The 22,129-nt window shown below is 38.6% G+C and overlaps 1 protein-coding gene across 1 annotated transcript in view; it reads right to left on the minus strand.

Annotated features, from left to right (window-relative positions):
- The window catches only part of cacna1c (calcium channel, voltage-dependent, L type, alpha 1C subunit), a 205,581-nt gene that overhangs the window by 118,620 nt on the left and 64,832 nt on the right, over positions 1 to 22,129 (minus strand). Inside the window, exons 2-3 of the mRNA XM_061715156.1 lie at positions 18,905 to 19,331; positions 13,115 to 13,220 (exon numbers count right to left, since the gene is read on the minus strand). Coding sequence (XP_061571140.1) covers positions 13,115 to 13,220; positions 18,905 to 19,331 — 533 coding nt within the window. The remainder of the gene's footprint in view (positions 1 to 13,114; positions 13,221 to 18,904; positions 19,332 to 22,129) is intronic.

The raw sequence follows: 22,129 nt of genomic DNA on the forward strand, positions 1-22,129 counted from the left end.
GCAGGTCTGGTTCCTGGCAGGATGTACAAGACCTACTGTCTGTTTGTTTAACGCTGCTAACTGAATGGAATATGTACATTATACAGCGACAAACTTCCTCTTCTCTCCGTTCACCGACTTTTCCTCCTCTTCCTGATCTCTCACCGTTTTCCCCTTCTCTTTCCAGAATCCTTTAACTCATCCTTCCCTTCTCTCCTCTATTTCTCACTCAACCATTTCGCCACACTTTCCCTCTTCTAATATCCCAGCTTCTTCCGCTTTTCTCCATAATCATTCTCTCATTCCACTCATCCGCTCCGCTCTCTTCTCCGGCTAATACGTTGTCATTCCCTCTATCCATTATTCATGGCACAGTCACAGTCCGCATTATAGGACCTTCCAATATCACTAAGGCAACAACGCAGCAGAAGCAGCCGCATTGGATCATGGGAAACTGGGTCATATCCCAGGAGCGGGAGGGTGCAAGGGGCGCAGCAAAGGGAGGTCTTCATCACAAACACATGTATGTGCGCGCAAATAGGACGTAGACACACCTGATCGCTGTCCTACAAGGCTGAAAAAGTTGAATGGAAGATGAGTTGGGAGGGATGAAGCAGGAAAACAATAGTCCTGATCAATGATCCGGACGCAGCTATTGGCCAACAATGTTTGAAGTTCCTGGTTGACAAGGGTAGATGCGTACAATTGTCCTCTCATACTTATTCAATCATTCTTCTGTATGTAAGCTGTGCAGAGTTAACTTGTAAGCCCTCCCTAATGCCATAAAAGCTTTTTTTCGTCACTTGATCATTAATTATTTGGACATGTTCTGGAGCATGCTCCTAAGTATCTTACATAATGCTACATCAGATACTGTATTTCTCAAACTCTAGATGCTCAATGACATCCTGCTCAGGATCCGTGTCGGGTGGACACTTAACCTCAATCCACTGTCTGATAATGAAAAATACAGAAAACATGAAAGGTTCACAGCTTGTGTATCTGTATTTGTGATTTTCCCCCGGCTGAAAAGTGTGGGCTGTTAAAGGTATATTTGTGTGGGTTAAAACCTAGTCATGACATTGTTTGGCAGTTTTTAATGTTTCTAAAGCAGAAAAAGACTTGTTGAAAAAAACAACAACAACCTAGAAAACATAGAATGAGAGAAATGTGGAACAAAAGAATCTGAGAAGCAAAGAAACCAATAAAGTGAAACAAGACAGAAACCACCTTAGTTCCCCTTAATCGATTGCTGTTTTTGATTTGGTGCGCGCAGAATTGAGCAGAAGTTCATGTCACAAGCTGACACAAAATAGTTTATGGCACCTTGTGAATCTAACTGAAAACAATACAATAGTAACAGAAGCATTGACTTTTCTCAGTTAACACCAAACAAATTTCAGTTAATCGATGTCGACGGAGGCTGCAGTTTTCTCTGTAAAAACGGTCGCTGTCTTAATCATGACTATAGTGCCTACCGCCAACCTCTTAATAATTAACACCCACAGGCAAAGCATGATTTGGATGTCAGGTGGGTTTACATGATGGCGGCACAAAATATAAGGCTTTTTTTCCCTCTGATATTGATCTGCATCCTTTGCAAAATCATCATCTTGAAGCCTGAGCAAGTCCTTGACATGGTTAACTTGATCAGCATCTCTTTTGTGGTTGCTGCAGGCTTACAGCAGGTGTTCAACAAGGGCCTATTCTTGGATGCACTAATCAAAAAGCACGTGTGCCTGTGTTGGTACTTCCTGTGTAATATCACATCTACACAAAAGTACACACACTGAAAAAGTCAGTTACATGTTGCAACTAAGGAGAAAAATGGAAACATCAGTTTCTATGGGAACTCAAAGAATTATTTATCTATTTTTTGCAGGCAAAAAAAAGTAAACCACATGAACAAGTAGGCAGATACACACACACACACACACACACACACACACACACACACACACACACACACTATACCATATCAACAGTTTCAACCCATGTGTATTAATCTGTTTAAACCGTCAACTTCCCTGTGTGTGTGTGTGTGTGTGTGTGTGTGTGTGTGTGTGTGTGTGTGTGTGTCTTTGACAGCGAGGAGACAGAGAGGGAGATAGAGGGTACGGCTGGCACAACCTAGACCAGATGGCTAAATGTCAGTGAATACCACACCAGCATGACTGCTAACTCTCCCTAGCAGAAGCTGTAGACATTGCAACTCTGCATCACCTATAAATTCAGCGAGGCGGCGAGCTGCGACATCTGCAATAAGTGTGATTTCAGACATTCAGCTTTTTGTCTTTGATAGAAAACCTTCCAGAATGCACCCACAAGCAGGAGCTTGATGCACACAGGCCCAATATTTTAATACTATACAACAGTCACATTTTGTCACCCAACCCAAAAGATCAAAATATATTGACTGTGCTTATTATTATGCCAATTAATTAGCTCAACTCATGCACTTTTTACACTCAAGAGTGAGCGCTGACAGGATAGTGACAGAACAGATGGATGCTATGATTTGAAGAACTCCCCCCCCAAACTGGTCAAAGTTGGTCAGAGCTTCTATTCAATTCTCATTCATGTCGTCGCAATTAAAGTATATTGAAGAGAAGAAGTTTGACAGTAGGAATAAAATAAGAGAACAGAAAAGATAATTGGAAGTACTGAGGATGTTACTATGAAACACAGCACTGTCAGTGTGCTGTCAAGAACAATCCCCAGTGACAGAAAGTTTTTCAAATGTCATTTGAAGTGTAAAAATAAAACATGATTTAGAAAAATCTATCTTTATTTAGTCCTTGAGGAGAAAGAGCCTGATCCATGAGACTGATGATGAATCTGGATACTGCAAGAACAAATGACTATGACTGCAGCAAGAAAATATTAAATACCAGTTAAAACTATAAAAGAGAGAAATAAGTATTGCAACTGGTAGAAAACACTTCAGTTCAATGGTGGTTTCTGCATGAAATCCTCAGACACTATTGTTGTAAATTTAAAGCACAACAGTGAGTCATCATATTAATCATTGAATATTCTCACAAAATCCACTTAATTTGTGTGTTTCAGATTCATAAATTATAGCCCGATAGGATCAGTAAATTGTTGAAAATTTTTAACTAAAGTAAGTTAAAAGAAATTTAAAAGTTGAAAAAAAAAATCAGCCACCTTGAACTATTCCTCATCTAACGTAACTTTGATATATTTTAATAAGTAATTAATATGTGAACGCTGCTGAACAATCGTTCACTGGCTGAGGAAAACGTAAAGGCCTTCATGCTGATGTGTATTGAATGTTCATTGATGATGACAGTGAGGGTTTTGTAAAGTGAAATGTGAGTTACAGTAAATCTTTGCAGTAAGACATGAATAGTCCAGATCTTTTTTGGGAGGAAATGGACGCCATGTGCCTCAGATGGAACTGTTATCAGCAATAAGTCCAAAGGCTAAGCTCTGTGATGGTATGGGATTATATCAGTGCCCTTGGGGAAAGGTCCTTTACACTTGTTTTGGCAGCATTAATGCAGAAAAGAACATGACCTTTTTAAGCAACATATGCTTCTTTTAATACGACACCTTTTTCATAGATGCCCATACATTTTTCAACAGAACATTGCCAACCCCCCTTATACGCTCATTAAAAAGGCATGTCTGAGAAAGAAGAAGGCACACTCAGACATGGCTGCAAACCTGAAAAGTCTCAAAGAAAAACTTAAAAATATCAACCAGCCTGTATCGTTCCTCATCTTAAGACATGTTGGCAGGAAGAATATATAATATACAAATATATATTATATACAAAAATATATAATATCTGACACCCTTAATGGCGTTGATGCTTGACTTCTGTTTCATGTTTTGAAGGGGAACGTTTCAAAAGAGGTAAATACTGTCCAGACTCTCTTTGTAATGTGGTGCAGATGTGAAATGCAAGAATGATTGATTATTAACAAATTAAATTAATTTCATCAGAAAAAAAATGAAACTTGTTGGGTTCATGCTATCTGCAATGACATAGAAGTTCAAATAAATTCAAGCACCACACGTACAGTATATATCAGGAACTAAACATGATAGTTTTGCCTGACAGGTGATAGACTTTGAATGATTGAAAGTGTTACCCCTGAAGACTAACGTCTCCACCTTAAAGATAGTGCTACCGTATACCCATTCATCATTTGACTTCATGGTTACTTGTGGACAACTTAGGATGTGGTTTGTATATTTAAATATTTTGCATGGTGCATGATTAAAGACAGAGTCCTCACCTATGAGGTTTTAATGCTTGCAGACAATGAACTAGTTTCCTGCTCAACAGCAGCTTTTGTGACTAAAGCCATGAAGCGCAGCTGTATTTGTCATCAGCAAACAAATGACAACTTAGTCCCTGCAAGAAAATGAGGGCAACGAGACTGTAACAGGTCCCTCAGAACTCTGAGTTTCAGTGATGGACAGAGACCTCCTTCTCTTCTCCTCGTGTGCTCTGTGTGAGCTGTAATGTGGGTCGATGTGAAGCAGAAGTGGACACTTTTAGCTCAGTAAAAATATCCTGTTCTATCTTTTTCTCTCCCTTATCTCTCTCACTACTTTACACCATCACTTCTCACACTTTACCACTAGGACATCTGGAGCCTCGTACAAGCGATACCTACTCGCTTCTTTCAGACAGTTATGCAATATTAACATATACATACATACATACACACACACACACACACACACACACACACATATATATATATATATATATATATATATATATACCTGAAAAGGTGTCCTCACAAACATCATTGATCATATTTTTTGATTTATACAGTATGTTTTGACTGCAAAGCTTGCACCCATTTCCTGCTACGAATTATTTGCCTAAACTACCAACACAGAAATCTCTGCATACAAACTATTCATCTATTAGCTCCTGTAAAGATACGCTGGAGACTGGAGTCCCTCCCAACTGACAAGACCTAGATAAGCCATATCTTTAGGAATAATGCTCCTTTGACAGACAGAGTCGAACAGGGTAGAGTCAGCGAGCCCTTTGGAAATAAAGTTCATTATTTTATACAAATAAAATGAGAGCTAACAAGGAACAGCCACTCTACGGTGAAATAAGAACCTGAACATGGATGTGAGGTCACATAATGACCATTTTAGAGGGAAGTTCTGGTCTTAGTTCTTTCAGCAGGATGATAACATATATTTCATTTTTAATGGAATTGTTCCAGCTTAAAGCAGCACAATGTAACTTTTCCATCTTAATATAATATTTCCAGTCATTGTGATGGTACATCAACTTCCAACAGGTTTAATGACACCTCTGTCATGGTCTGAGGGGTCTGTATCGCCTTCACTGGCACTATGTAACTTTGAGGTGCATGGTAGGAACCCTTCCACACTACTGGTGAAGCACTACCGCTTTTGTCCAAAGGAGCCGCCAAACTCAACAAAAGCTGAAAGTTACATTGTGCTGCTTTGATAAAAGAAAACAAGAAAAGTGTCCAAAAAAAAATAATCTAGTGACAAGGACCCCAATGGAGACTTTTTGTTGTGCACCGTTAAAAGTGGCTGCATGTTTCCTGTAACATATTGACTAGAAAATACAAAAGAAAAAGAGAATACAGGGATGCGAGTAGCAGAAAACTACTTAGAGAAAAGACAATAAAAATATTTTGAAGCTTTTTCCAGATTTGAAGGTCTATAAAAACCCTGCAATTGGATGAGAATGCCTCTTAAACCCCGGATCTATAACAAAAAAGAAAGAAAAAAAAAATGAATAAAAAAAATAATGACTCCCTCACGTACAAGTCTGTTTGAACTGGTTGTTCTGTGTCAAACTTGACAGATATTTCATATTGTGTTACAACAGGAGCCGGCTAATGTGAGTAAGCATTCAGAAATGCAGTCGTGGATCATATTAGTCTGTTTGCATATTGAACAAACAGGCTGTCACACTCCCTCATCTTGTTTAGTAAATACACATATAAACGCATTGATCTGAAATGTAGCTGTTCACACACCCACATACGCCACCAGACACATAACGATTCCCACACGTCTATATTCCCCTCTGGATGTATCGTGACAGGATACAGTTAACCGATTCCACCATTTGGCTGCATCTATCATCGCAAAAAACCAAACGGGAAACTTGTTTAGATAAGTGATCATCCTCATCATGCCGCCACATCTATAAATAGGCGTTCCTTGCAACCTACAGTCGCACTAATAGGAACAGCGTGTTTACTTTATCCTCTACAGCAGAAATGATAAGGGACAGAAAAGAGACACACGAGACTCAAGAACAAATGAGATCATGTTTGGAGAAAGATTTGGCTAATGGAAGCATTCCAAAGCCGAAATCTCTGGTAATTTCATCAGTGTATTTAAATTCAATATAATTGGTCCGTGGGCACAAACTCAAGCCCGCTCTGAGGTAAAAAGTTAACATGCAAAAGAAATACAAACGGCTGTCCTTGAAACAATTATTTAATTAATCTAACCAAGCAAATTCACTAACTTTATGAAACACCACAATCCTGTGGAGTCTGGTTTCCTTTTGCTAATTTTTACCACATGAGTCAAAGTACATGATGTGGTTTTTTTCTACACTGATAAATAACTCATAGTATTGTAGTATTGGAATGGGTATTCTGATGATATTTTGTGATATATTAACTTGTAATCATTCCGGCTGTATTATAATGTCACATGTGTTTAACTAATTCTGGACCACAAATACAAAGGAAAGCTGCAAAAGAAAAGAAATAAAGCAATTTTAAAGCACAGGAATGATTAAAAAAAGTATTGCTTCTCAATGATTATAGTAAATGTTGTCAACTTTGTCACAAGAATCCTTGATTTCTGAGTTAAAAGTTAAATTCACACAGTTACAAGTGGTTTCCCTCAGGAAAACATAAAACATTAATGCTCTGAAAAAGAGGCCATTATAAAATGACTATAAAAAGTTACATTAAATATTAGGATGAATTGAGTGGGCATGTACCTTATTTCCCGCACTATAAGGCGCACTTAAAATCCTCAAATGTTTTTAAAAACTCTCATAATCCGGTGCACCTTATGTATGAAGTTTGTTGTGCTTACTGACCTCGAACCAGTCTTATGTACACTGTGTTCAAAAATATGTCAAAGTGTTTTAGTGCGACTTTGATGCGACACATTAAAATTGGTCCTTGGTTGGATACGAGTTGCGACGTCAGACAACGTAAGATAATAAGGTAATTATGTAGCGCTGGCAAGCAACCATCATCCAACATTTAGACCATTTGACCTTACTATAATTAGATGTCAACATTAGGATTTTAGTGTAAACCCAATTTTCAAATCTATATCATAATCCAATTATAATCAAATCGAATAATCAAATAATCTGCTATCACTGGCAACGATGAACCAATTGGAGAACAGTACGTAGTACGAGGATTACCTCCACCCCCACTTTTTATTTGTGGATTTGTGGAAAATGAAGGATTTAAAATGTGAGAGTAATTTTCTGTATTAGTTACAACTGAACAATATTCTGAGTTATTGTGAATTAGTTGAATAAAGTTTGACTTACCAGTTTTTTTCGCTTTATATATGTTTTATCATGTGCCTTATAACCCTCTGAGGGTTTTTGTTTAGACCAGTGCCTCCCCCCCCCCCCCAAAACACCACTGGCACAAACACACAATTATTTCCATTTATGCACCTTAGTAGCAACTTTTTTCTAAATTTCATGCCAATTAATTCTTGACAGTTAAGTTTAACTGGACACGGCTTTGTTTGAATAGCCGAAGTTTTGGCCAAGATAGCTTTTTTATTTTCAGCCTGTGGAAAAATGTTCTGTCTTGCTTCATCAGCCAGCATTTAATCAGATGTATTGATTAGCTAATCCCTTGGTTGTAACATAATGATCCTGTCAATTGGAAAACTGATTTGACAAAGATGGAGTGATGGAAAGAGAACATGTGGGAGAAAGGAAAAAAGGGACTTGGGGGCAAGGGTGGCAGTGGTGCGATAAAAGACAAATCATATAACTTTTCTTGAAAAATGATGAACTGAAACAGGTTAAAGTGCACCATTTTCTCCCTCAGATAGGAGACCTTCTCACACTTTGGTTCCTATCTGTGTTCCTTCAGATGAGGAACATCACTACGGTTACCATATCCATGACAACCTCTCCCGCTGCTATTATTGGGCATGTAGTCAAGGAGACAAAGCAGCACATTATGGGATGCAGACAGAAATAGAAATCTCTTACAGAAGGCAATTCAACAGATCATTACATAAGAGAGACTTGTGCAAAACAAGGTGTGCCATATTTGTTCTGAAACTCAGGCTCACATACAAATACTGCAGGGTGAGAACTAAATATATGGAGCATCAGCGAGATACTGAACCACAGTCATGACGTGGCTGTTCAATAATGAATGCAAAATACAAGTTTGTACAAGTATTTAATGGGTTGCAATTAGAGCGTTGATAAAGGAAACATTAAAAAGCCTTTTGAAACTCAGTCACATTATTTTAAGTGTTGTCTCGATATATTGAAGCAATGGCTTGTAAAGGTGACATTGAAAGAAATAATAGACCACAATGTTGGGAAAATGATCAGGCTACTAAGATTCCTGCTGGCAACACAATACGTTCACATGTCCTTTCTTCCTAAAATGTGCCTGGAGAGTCATTCGGTCTGCTAGTTTGTCCTTCAGCAGAACAGTTACTAAAGATATCTCTGCAGAAACCCATCATGCAAATTACTAAGACGTGAATATAATGAGAACCACAAAAGACACTCCTGGAAATTAACAAATGGGAGGTAAGATGGATTCTGGTCCTCTTGGGTTTAATTGGTGTGAATGCAGAGAATGACTATCTTGCAAATACAATGAAAGAACTCAAAAACAACAGTTACAAACATAATGCAAACATGCTTATGATGCCCCTTTGGCAATGCCAGATGAAAGTAATGTTTATAAATGTGATGTTTTTATTTTAAATTATGCACAACAAGACATTATTACTATATTCATTAGGCAACAAGGCATAGACAAGACTGTAAAGCATTTTAAATCCAAAACCTAATATCACACTGGAAGATATATGAGCTATCACTAATTTCATGTTTTTGGAAACACTTTGCCTTTGCTTTTTTCTGTTCTTTTCCACAAAAATGATTTTATTTGCCTTAGTCTGTTGTCTTTGGTCCATCTGCACATGGCTTTTTGTGTGTATCTAAAATATCAAAACATTGGAATAAGATCAAATGTAGGATTGTTTATAAGGATAATTTTCCTTTGTGGATTAGTTATTATTATTATTAGTTATTATTAATGAATTATTATAATATTTGAAAAATAGCATCCATGGTATTACATTTATATCAAACTAAAGTATGTGCATGAGGAATGTGATTGCAAAATCACAGCCCGGAAACAAAAAAAAAAAAAAAGAACACACAACCACAAATTGAAGAACTCAAATGACCACACATGCTCAGAAACTCTGCATATGACACCAACATGATCACATGGTGAATGAATTAATACATAACAGACATGAGCACATGTAACCAAAAAACATAACCAAATAATCACAGACAGAGGCCATTCTTTAAAAAATAACATATTGCCACTTCTGTTTTGCATACTATGTCCGATAAAGCAATACATCACTGCCTGCAGGAGCAGCCTCATGACAAGCTTCTGCTGTCGTAACATTGCGGCAAACTACGTACCAATAATCACCGCTGGACCAGCATGAAAAGCAGTCTGTATACTACATAACTAGTGCAGTATGTAGTTTGCAGTTTTGAAAACCAGCCAGAGACTCGAGCATAATGCCCCTAACTTGAAGAGCCAGTAGCTAAAGCCATGGACGAAAGGGAAGAAAACAACACAGAAGACAGAACAGATTCAGAGGAGCAAAGTGTTCTTCATGCCTGGCCTTATTTAAGCCCACTGTTTGAAGTCATTGACTATAAAAATGATTCTTTCCAAATGTGCCCTGTCAGTGCTTCTTATCTTAATAGTATATGGTTAAATCTTCATTTTTATGGGAGTGGTCATGGCTCAGTTGGAAGAGCTGTCGCCTCCATGTGTCAAAGTGTCCTTGGGCAAGACACAAAAACCCCAACACTGCCCTCAATGTGCTCATCAGCGTGTGACTGCAGAAATTAAGGTGCTGCATACTAAGGACTGCATATATCATAAGAATGCCGCATATGCAAATAAGAAAGTCCCCCAACAGCCTTTTGGAAACTTAGGCAAAGTTAAAAGGTGCTTCTGTGTGAGTCTGCATCCTGTAGCATTTAATAATACTTTCAGTACTTGATATTGTTAAGATTATATTGTGATGTGAAGACGAGCCATCTTTGCAGTGAAGTAGTTGGTGATTTCATAAAGTAATGTAGTTGTAAAAGTACTTTTACTTTTGCCAGAGTGTAGAACTTGTATATTTTTGCACTTTCTTACGATGATAATGTTTTATGATTACTTAAAGGAAGAAAGAATTTATTATATTTGGTCTACAGATGAGTTATAGTACTGCATTGTGGGTAAGAATTCAGAGCGAGAAAGAAACCCATACAGATTGAGAGAGAGTACGTGGGAGACTCAGATTAAGAAGATGGAAACAGCTATCCTCCACTACGGACTTGTGTAAATGCAATTATGCTGTCTCATTTTAAGACAAAGACACAGAATTTAAATGAAATGGTATTCTTCCCCTCACAACTGTGCAAAAGAAGATTAGTGAGTGACAAGAAGAAGTGTGAATGTTTCTCATCCAGGAAATGCAAGAACAAAGTTGTTCCACCAGTAAGTTCTCTGAACTGATAAAAGACGTTGCCTTGAAAAGGTGGTTTGTTAATACAGTAGCTTCTCATAGTGCAGTGAGAGCTTTAAAGAAAGCAAAATGATCCGGAGAAAGAAGCAACAAAAGAGCCATAGGCAGATTGACAGATGTTAGAGGCTCTTCAAGGCATTAGTGTCTCCCTTTTAATACCACTGATGTTTTGGGACACATCTGTACGCTGACACACACATGCACACACATGCCCAAATGAATCATGAATGAATCACAAATGGGGTAAAAACATATTTCTCTATTCCTGAATCAGTTAAATACACACAGAAGATATGAGGTGTTTAAAACTACAGATTTCCATTTTTTCTTGAAGAGAAACAAGATTTGAGTGAATAGTTTATATTTTGATCATGTTAACTCATGTTAGTTAGTGTTTTAGTTTTCTTCTTTTCCTTCTACAGAACCGATTGATCACTTATTTAATGGTTCTCCAAGTATTAGAGAAGGGATGTGATGGGAATTTTCAAATGTTTTTTGACATTTTCAATGTAGAAATGTGGAAGGAAAAATAGTATCTTAAATTTAGAGCATCAAAGTTAACAATGCATAAAGGATTAAATCTGCACGTTACCAAACAGGTCAAACGTGACCACATTATTAGAGGATCAAAACATCAAGCTTTGTGCCAGTTGAAAGGTTTTGCCATATAAAGACTAAAGTCAGGTAAGTACTGAACATGAAAGAAAGATGTGCTGGTTCATATTAACTGCAATTCTGCGTTCGCCACATGAGACAAACATGGACTCTCAAAGTCCCATACGTGTACCGGAGGTGGCCTTCAGAACTTTTTCTGGGTGAAATGCTGTGACTATTGCAAATCAAAATCCATCTCAGTTTGTATCAGTCCAAGACAGAACAATTCAAGACTCCATAAACATTTTCTGTCAGATCAATACCACTTTTTGAAAGAAACATGTCCACATGCGGCTGACAGACAGCCAGTTTCTGGAAAAACAAAAACCATCTGACTTATTATTAAAGAAAAAACGATACAGTCAGCAGATATGTGGGACTATTAACATAAGCCACTACTGTAGTCACACATTACCATATATTTATAATTAAACAACAGCAAAAAAAACCATCAACCTTAACAGATTCCTGCCAGACAAGAAACGAGCACAGTCTCTGCATTTATCGCACCAACACACTGCATTAAACTGCATCCTCCAACTGCCAGGTCTGGAATGACAACTTGGAAAGGACCAGTGGTTGCAAAATAGTGATACTTCAGGACTGAATTTATATCCTTGAAAGCATGGATGTGACAAACATGTGATTTGAAAATGATATTCTGTCACAGGTAAAGTGCTGTTAGCTAAGGCTAGTGATTTAAGCAGAGAATACAGCAATTTCATGCGGAGGTGAGATGCAAAAGCCACGAATGAAAAGCTGACGTCTGTTTTATCGAGGAGGAAAAATAGATCAGACACACTTGAACCACTTTGGATGGATAAAGTGATCTTCATCTTGAAGAGTTTATTTTTGAACACTATTATCTGACATCCTGTCACAAACTCATGGCTTACAAGCAAAAAGCTTCAGTTTGAACCATGTCAACAAGCTCTGCAGTACGTTATGAAGTTGTTAAAACCAGCATGTTTTTGTAAGTGGTGGAGATTTTGTGTGGTGTTGGATTTTCTTTTTGAATAATTGGCATGCTCTGTAAAGTAAGAATAAGTCATCAAAACTCTATTAACTATTCCTGTCATGAATCGATGTGGAAGATAAACAACTTCTTCAGTAACTGCGGAGCCCACAAACTGTTCAAAGCTAAATGTGAGGATCATTACAAGAGCTGACAATCCAATATTTAATCTTTTACCAACAAACAAATGATCAAATTAAAACACAAGGCTTAAACCTGGTTTAAAGACTCATCGATCATAACAAATGAAACCCTTGACTTACTTTTCAGTGTGGAGGACTACAAAGTAAAAACTCTGAAAGACTCTAAATCCCAGTCATGTAGACGTATACCGGTACTTAACTTCATTTAATACAGTATCTTGCTCGCAGCTAATTTCACGTTCAGCTCCATCACAAAGCTTGTATTGCCCGCCATTATCACACATGCTTCTTGGCTTCAGTAACCTTCCAAAGCTTCACCACAAAGGGAACAATCAGCGGACAGAATAGAAAACATATGCAACAGATGCGAAGACAAGTCATAAATCACCTTCCATCATCATCGCATGCACTTCAAAACGTTCACCAACAAGGGAAAGCGTAGGGCGTTGCAGCGCTGCAGCCAATGTGCACTACTCACCAGGTTGGAGTTGGTGGCGTTGGAGTCGTCCTCAGGGAAGGGGATGTAGACAGCTAAGGCCACACAGTTAGCGAAGATAGTCATCAGGATGATGATCTCAAATGGTCTGAATAGAGAGTTAAGGAAGAGTAGTGTATAAAACACAACATTATTTGCCATTTTAGGTCCGTCAAATGACCGACAGCCACCAATCAGGTTGGCAAAGGTTTTAGTGGCTCGAAAGCAAATCCATGACCATGTTGATAGAAATAGTTCAAATCGGGCTTGTTATTTCAACAGAGGTATTTTTAGGCAACCTAAAACATCTTTCAAAAGCAGAGGGACTGTACAGTACATGTATACATATATGTAGCAAAGTGCACAAGCAGGGGGATAAAAGCACTTGGAATTAGCTTTTACTGTTAGTACTAATAAGACGTATGGAGTCTTATTAGGACGTAAGTAGGAACCCCGTTGTGTGGGGGTTAGAGAGAGAGTACATGTCCTAATATGGGTGCGACAAGGAGCAGGCCTGTCGCGTGGAAGACGGGATGTGGACAGAAGAAGAGAGAGCAACATGGAATGAGAGGAGCGACGCAGAGGGTTTTATTTGGAACGGTCCTTGAGAGGGGACTGACCTCATTATTTCAGGCCTCTGAGAGAAAAGGGAGAACTGAGTGCAGAGATAGAGCGAGAGAATGTGAAGGAGAGATAGAGGAGGTCTGGATTTCATCAACACACTTACAAACTGCCACCACTGTCACCTCCCTCCTTTCTTTTGCCCTCCCTCTGCTCTTTTCTTCTATTCTTTCCTTATTTCCATGATTTTTCCCTACCTTTCTTCGTTCTCTTAGCTGTGTATGAAATCAGTCTCCTCTCTGGATTTTAGTATAATTTACAGATTTGTACAGAGTTGTGCTGTCAGAAGGAAAAAAAAGCCCAAAGGCGAAGCTTCACAGTATGAAGCATGACCAGGTTTTTCTGACGCGGTTTTGCAAATGTTGCTGTTATAATTGTTGTCAGTGTCTGACTGTACTGACACCTTTGAAAGGTCTGTATCTGGATTACAAGTGCACATTCCTAGTGGGCTGTCTCGCCAGCAAGAACCCCAATGGGCCAGAAAAACTTCATATCTTAAAATTCATTTTTTTTAAATGCCACAAATAATGAGAAAAATGGTAATCAATACCCTTATAAAGTCTTTGTGGAGCTTTTGCATTGCACTATTCTTAAGATTTACAGTCTTTCAAACTCAAAATAGCCTCAATGAACTCAGAAATGACTAGTTTTACAGTAGGTTTGAAGGAGAAGGAATAAAACGTCCTTAGGTATCACTAATAAATAATTCAAGAACAACAAACAACAAAAAAGAACCTTGAACTTGCAAATGACTAATTATGAAGTTTAGAGCTGTAGCTACTGTGTTACAAGTAGCTGTGTAGACAAGGAAAACATAAGAGGAGGGAAATATAAAAAAAGAAAATGTTTATGTTTAGCTTAAGGATTGACCTTCAGCCACAAGATGTTTTAGCTTGTTCAGCCTGGGACCAAAACCCATCCAAATTAATCACTAACCCCTGTTCTGATGGCTCATTAAACTCACTTTAGACATGTGGGGGCCCGCTGACACACAGGCCTGTGACTCAGTCTGGGTTTCTGACCCATAATTAAAAAAAATAAATAAATAAATAAAACAACCCCTTGAGGTCTGCTTCCATCAACATGCTAGTAAATCTAATGTGTGCTGTGCTGCTGAGAGCACATAAAACACTTAAGACGTCTGAGCAAGAAATAAAATCAAGAACAAAACCTATTAATAATGCACTTGAACCGGCATAAGAACAACAGCAACATTCATCCCTAAAAGCTTCAGATGAAAGACATATCGGATTGAATCACTTAGGGTTTAGCTCCAAGCTAACTGGTAAGGTTTATGTTCTCAAAAACAACAATCAGTTAAATAGAGCTGTACCTCCTGGTGGCTCAGAGGGTTTTGCAGTGATACAATATAATATTCATTGTATCACTTCAAAGGCTTCGGACATATTGCCACGCTCGGACTACATCTACACACACACACCAGAAAGCTATTCATTCATCAAGTGGTTCACATAATACAACGTGCTGCTCACAATAACAAAAATCATCTCTTATCTTTACAAAGACCAATAAGGAACCTCAGGCTGATATCATCTTGGAGAGCTATTCTCATGATTAAACTGGAAATACTCACAAACAGCACAATCGCTCAAGACACCTGACGAAATATTGAATATTGGCTTCTAGCAAGTATAAGTGTAAAAGTGTATTTGTCCTGTGTGCTTTGAGCTCAATGAGACTTTAACTAAAACTATCACAAACTGCAATTTAATATTAGATAACATTGTGAGTAGGTATATATTGCACACTTACTCATGCGTGTCCAAATTATACCCAAATATTATAATTACACGGCACAGGAGAGTTTTGTGTGTCTCCGTTCTTTATCATCTGTGTATACTGTATGTGTGTTCTCCAAGTGCGTCTACTAATCTGTGTGTGTAATTGTGTACATCTGTAATCTCAGACAGGTCCCATCGACCTGTTGAGAGCTGTAGCTGTCGTCATGGTAACAGAGGAAGAAAAGAGGAAGATTTTGGATCTGAGAGAAAGAGGCAGTCATCGGACAGAGGGCATAAATGCACAAACAGAGACAGAGATATAGTTAATATATTAAAAAAGAACAATAAAAATACATGCCTACATATATAAAACAACAAAATGACCAGTATGGAGGATAAATACAGATAATTGCTCAAAGACAAACCCACCCGACAGTTATGAGACACATCCCATATCAGAACAAATGTAGACAAACTTAAAAATAGCCAATGATTAGTGGCATCCGGTTTTTTCTTTTGTTTTAATTTAATTTTGTAAATGAGTAAGTTCTCAACAACACGGTCCTCAGCAACCTCAAATACAACCTCAGCAGAACAACACGTGATATATCACGCTATTGTGCCATTATTTATAGGACAGAGGAGTTAAAAACCGGGGACACCCCATGACTGAATAGCTTGCAGACACTTGAACTGCAATAATGTGAATAAACTATTTTCTGTATGACATTATAAGCATCTCAAACTGTTGTGGATGAATTCTGTTCCACTCATCTTTGCAGTGTCACTTCAGCTCATTGAGAGTATTTACTGTACTTCATGCAGTTTTTTTGAGGTTCTACCACAGCATTTTATTTAGCATTACTAGCCTCCTATCTTTTTTAGCCACTCTGTTGTAGATTAGCTGGTGTGCTGTGGGAAATTGTCCTGTCACAGTAATTTATTTCAGATTTAGATTGCAGACAGACATCCTTATATTGGACCCTGGACTATTTTGTATACAGTAGTTGAGTTCAACTACATGCAAGAAGCAAAGGTTCTGTGGCTGCACAAGACCAAATCATCACCCCTCCACCACCATGCTTGACAGTTGGAGTGAGGTGTTTCTCCTAATTTGCTGTGTTTTGCTTGGCACTGTGGGTAGGAAATCATCTCCACTTTGGTTCAATCTGTCCAAAAGACATCGTTCCAGAAGTCTCCATCCATCCAAGTATTTTACTCCTCTTGTCCATCTGTCCATTTTTCCTTTCCTTTCCTCTCTCTTCTGTTTCTATAACCCTCTCTGCTCTTTTTTCCATCCCTTCTGGGTATGTTTTTAACCCGGTGAATCTGGGAATTGCGGGGTAATGATCTGAACACTCATCAGTCATTGGGCGTGACTGTATAAACGATCCTTTATGACATAGTCTCCCAGTTACAGCACAGCCAGAGAGCACAGTCTAAGTTGAGCAACAAATGGACAATCAAAACTATACATATTTGCTGTTTCACAGTCAGGCGGAGATTCTGCACAGCCTGAAAATTAAGCACTTATCTCATGTAAAATATTCCACATTCATATATGTTACTCCTACTATGAGATGACAGCTGAGGGAATAAAAAGATATAAATTGTTCCCCTGACACTTTCAAATATAACCGTTATAAACCCTTCAACTGACCATATGGATATGAATTTTCATACAATGTACAAGATTGAAAATATATTGTATCATCATGCTGTTATTTATTCATTGAAGATTACTTGTCAAGAAGATTGATTAATCGTAATTTAATATTTGCTTGGTGCAGTCACCCCTCTATTCTCTCCACCTACACCACCACTCCCTCCCTTCTCCTCTCTTATTTCCTCTCAACCTGCCATGTCATTTTTCTTATTTACGTTTCTTGCCCTTCTCTCGGTCCCGTCTTGCCCCCTCAGCTTTTCTGCTTTTTTATCTCTCCTGTCCAACCCATTTCCTGCCCATATCCCTGCCCTTCTCACTTCCCTGACACCTCCTCTCTCACTTCTTCTGTCCCTGTAAGGACGATGTACAACTTTGCTCTTACAGGAGGTGATGCTGATGCTGACCTGCACCCTTTATTGATTTCCTTGATTGTGACCTTGACCATTGCTGTCTTTTTCAGCTTCATCCATTCTTTGTCATCTTGATGAAGAACCATTCGTTGTGGACCTCAAAAATAAAAGGAAAAAAAAGACGAAAGGAAAGGTGGAAAGGAAGATGGCAGAGCAGAAGTAGTAATATTTGGATGGATGGAGCGGGAGAGATTATTCTTGTGGTGTAAGGGCCCTAGGTGGATGGACCAGGGGCATGGATGGACCTGGGGGGAAAAGATTAATGCCATCAGAAAGCACTGAGAGAGAATGATATACTGGTGAGGAGGTATGAAGGAGTAAGGAAAATGACATCATTTGGTTTATCCTGTTACAAAGCCAAGAAAAGACTATAAGAGAATAGGAGGAGAAAAGAAGGATAAAGGGATTAAAACAACTGAGTAGAGATGGCTGAAGTCATATTTACTGATTGGTAAAGGACATGCAGAAGAGACCGAGGGAAGTCTTCTGGTCAGATGGGATTAACATCACTATGAAAGTGAGAGATAAAGTATTCCCTGTGGTCTGCAGCACTTTAACTCATCTTCAGAGACAGTTTTGTCTAACAATGTAGAATTGTGACATATCCGCATGAAATCCCCACAGCTCTACTTCAAAATCACATAATCACATATTTAATTTAGCTACATTATTGAAAGGTTTTTCATGGTTGCATCCATCTAAACTGATCATTGATTTGAACTAAAGGCACCTGAAAAAAAGAGTTTAAGAGGTTGAGAGCTCCTGTCTGATGGTTTTTTTTGTCTTTCATTTTTTCATGTACTGAATTTCATCTTCATCCAACAGCCTGGTATTAATAACAGCAAAGTCTTTGGTTTGTGCAAGGGCTTAGATTTGTTAATTGTCTTACTGCCTAGATGTGTCAGGGTTGGTTATCTCTTTTATGGCAAATTCAAAGAGCTTAAAATCTTATACCCGATAAAGAAGACTGTGGGTACTAAATTAATATGCGTTGACATTTTATAGACAAGAATATCTTGCGTTGGGAGTATTGACTCTTGTTCTAGCCTTACTGAACTGATGGGGGAAAAAATGTTTTTTTTAAATAAGCGAGTTTGTTTCATATTAAATTTGAATGTCATGTTTTGTTATACGTCAGATAATCTGAAAAATAAAACAAGTGACATGGAGGGGGCACCCTCTTCTGACTTGGGCCAGTTTATTAAATGATAATCAACCTCTAAAAACTGAAACAGCGTTTAAAATTGCCTTTGTTTTTGCGTGTTGAGCAACAACAAAAATGTTGAAAGACCGATAGATAAAAAACAGTTTTCAAAATTTCAAAGAAGTTGGTTCATAGTTGGTTAAAGGATACTTCCACTCCACGATGCTGATGCACGCCCGGCGGATGGGGTTCTTGAGTGTGAGACAGAGTAGGGCCCGTGGTGGCCTTGTGGCTGTCGTTGTGGTCTGTTTCTTGGGTTTAGAGCCATAGTGTTGTCTCTTCCTTTGTGTGGAGCTGGCCGTAGAGATGGGCCCGCCCCCTCCCGACCCATGTCCCGCTGCTGATGAGGCATTGCCCATCATCTTCGCCTGCCGCGCAGCGTCGATGGCCGCCTGCCAGCTCAGGGCTGCCCCCGGTGTGGGGATGTGCTCCGGAGCGAGGCCAACCACACCCACACCATGGTTAACCCCACTCCCTCCTCCGCTGTGGTCCCCATGGCTACCCCCACTACTGTGCTCATTTGTCAGGCCAGGATGAGGAGGACGGGGAAGGGGTGGAGGGGGGGAGTAGTCGGAGCCTAGAGTAGAGAAACACAGGGAGGGAGTTAGCCAGCCACATTCATCAACTTTTGGTGATTCAAAGAAAAAGGAAAAAAGAAGACAAGAGCCACTACCCTCTGTGAACAAGTGGTGCACTTGTCGATTACACAAATCACACATAGTTTCATGAACTTAGCACATTGCTTTAGTTTTCTTGTGTGGGGATTTAATTTGGAGGCTTTCATGAGTGTCCCAGCTGTTATCAGTTACTCAGCCCTCCATGTTATTTTAGGCACCCTCACTGCAGAATAGACCCTAATACAGTCCCACAGGTCAAGTACAACAGATGATTATGTTATGTTTAGCTCTTAACCGTCTGTCTGAGAGGGGTTATCACAATGCTAAACATTAAAGTTCATCTCAAACATTTGATGTTAAACCTCCAAATCTCACACTGCTGCTCCCATCTGAGACTTGTGGCACTTAAAAGCACAACTTTAATTTCAACAAGGACAGAAATCCTGTGAAATAATGGAGCATGTTCACATCTATAATGACCCCCCGGTGTTGGGAGAAATGCAACCTGTGGCAGAAAACAAAGGGTGTGAGAGAGCAGAAGGAAGTAGAATTACAGTAATCTCAGCAAGATTACATTGTTTCAACCATACAAGAAGAAGAATTACAACACAGGGGTAAGGGAGCGTGGATTACTCATACTGTATGCTTAGCCAGATTAAAGACAGTTATGACACCTTCCTCGGATATGTGAACATAGAGAGATGTTCACACTCTACACTAGATTACAGTGAAATTTTGCTGTTTCTCAGGATTATGACTTTGCACATGAGTTGAAGCAAAAATTTACTATTAAACCATTTTCAGATCAGCAGCATTTTGAAATCTCTGCTTTTGTTCAAGTTAAGCATAACATTTTATTTAATTTGTGAAGCGCCATCATCACTATTTGTTTTGGCGTTATGGTTATATTTGTCTTTTTCATTAGGAAAAAGTTTAATTAAAGAAAATACCTCAGCCAAGAAAGTATATTGAGTTTTAGCAAACACCACTGAATAAATGAGGCCTGGTTGGAAGAACAAAATTAACTATTAAATTGCAATAATTGAATTAAAAGAGAGCACAACCAGGTCATTACAGAGATACCATGTAAACACAGACCTTGGAGTAATAATTTATAGTAGACCAATTATCACTGTAAACATTGACTCTATTTCATAATAACAGCATTAGCATGTGGAAACAAGAAATAAGTAAATGTTTAACTGCCAAATCAAGCAACACGTTTCTTGATCATGAAAATAATAAATCATGCTTCTTGGAAGTTGTAACGAAGCTCAACCCCAGGACCTTTAGTCTGCACACCAAAACGCAACTAGCGGCTCAGTGTCCGTCCTTGACCACATTAGATCCGAAAATTGCAGTCAATAATTGCAATCTACATAGCAGAGGTGTCAAGTAACGAAGTACAAATACTTCGTTACCTTACTTAAGTAGAAATTTTGGTTATCTATACTTCACTGGAGTAATTATTTTTCAGACGACTTTTTACTTTTACTCCTTACATTTTCACGCAATTATCTGTACTTTTTACTCCTTACATTTTAAAAACAGCCTCGTTACTCTATTTCATTTTGGCCTTTAAAAAAAAACTATCCAGTTAAATTGCTCCATCCGGATAGAGTGAATTTGGTTGTGGTTGTTTCAGATGTTCTAGTCCAGTTTTGTTCTTACATCCGTTCCCTCAGATTCCTGCAACTAAACTTGGATGTACATTCCAATAAAGGTTAGGATAAATGATAACATGCCTCTGAAGTTTGACTTTTTGCACCATTACAATACTTATAGGCAACTAGTCATCATATCTCCTGCTCTCTGAAACACATGTTAATGCTCAATAGTACACAAATATGGTTCTTTAATATATTTGCATTATACTAAGATGCATTCATTTTCAATGGCTTTTGTCGTTAATGGCTTTTTTCCCCCTTACATTACTTTTACTTTTATACTTTAAGTAGTTTTGAAACCAGTACTTTTATACTTTTACTTGAGTAAAAAACTTGAGTTGATACTTCAACTTCTGCAGGAGTATTTTTAAACTCTAGTATCTATACTTCTATCTGAGTAATGAATGTGAATACTTTTGACACCTCTGCTACATAGTCATGTTAAAATGTAAGTTTCAACTTAATTTGAAGGAATATTTGCTTACTTTCTGGAGATGTCGTCTAGCTCTTGCCATCTCCATCGCTACTAACAGCAATAACCAGAACGTCGGTCCTCTCATGCATTTAACTTTGCAGCAGTCACAACCAAAAACATCTTCCCACAGTGGCCATCAGGGCAGAGACTCAAGAAAGACTGACTTAATAAGAGACTAAACAAGTGTAAATCCTTGTGGTGCTCAATGTAATTGTTACATTTGTATTGTCCATCCATTTTCTTACCCTCCTTAAGCCTGAATTATGGTTCCGCATTAAATCGACGCAGATCCTACGCCGTAAAGTACGCGGCGACGCGCACCGTGCGATTTGCGTCGCCGTGTACCCTACGGCGTAAGGTCTGCGTTGGTGTGACGCGGAACCATAAATCAGCCTTTACGCTTGGCTGAATGAGATCCCAGCAGTCATCAGGTGAAAGTGGTCTGGACCATACCTGTCAGTTCTCCCGTTTTAGCCATGAAAATACCGTATTTTACCCCTCTCTCGCCTCCCGTATTAGTATTTTCCCGTAAACTTCGCGTATTATAAAATAATACATTTTTAAAAGCATTATTGTGCCTCTCGAAATTGAATTGTCACTAGCCTTGCGAAAACTG

This window comes from Cololabis saira, chromosome 23 (assembly GCF_033807715.1).
Source record: "Cololabis saira isolate AMF1-May2022 chromosome 23, fColSai1.1, whole genome shotgun sequence".
Classification (NCBI taxonomy): Eukaryota; Metazoa; Chordata; class Actinopteri; order Beloniformes; family Belonidae; genus Cololabis; species Cololabis saira.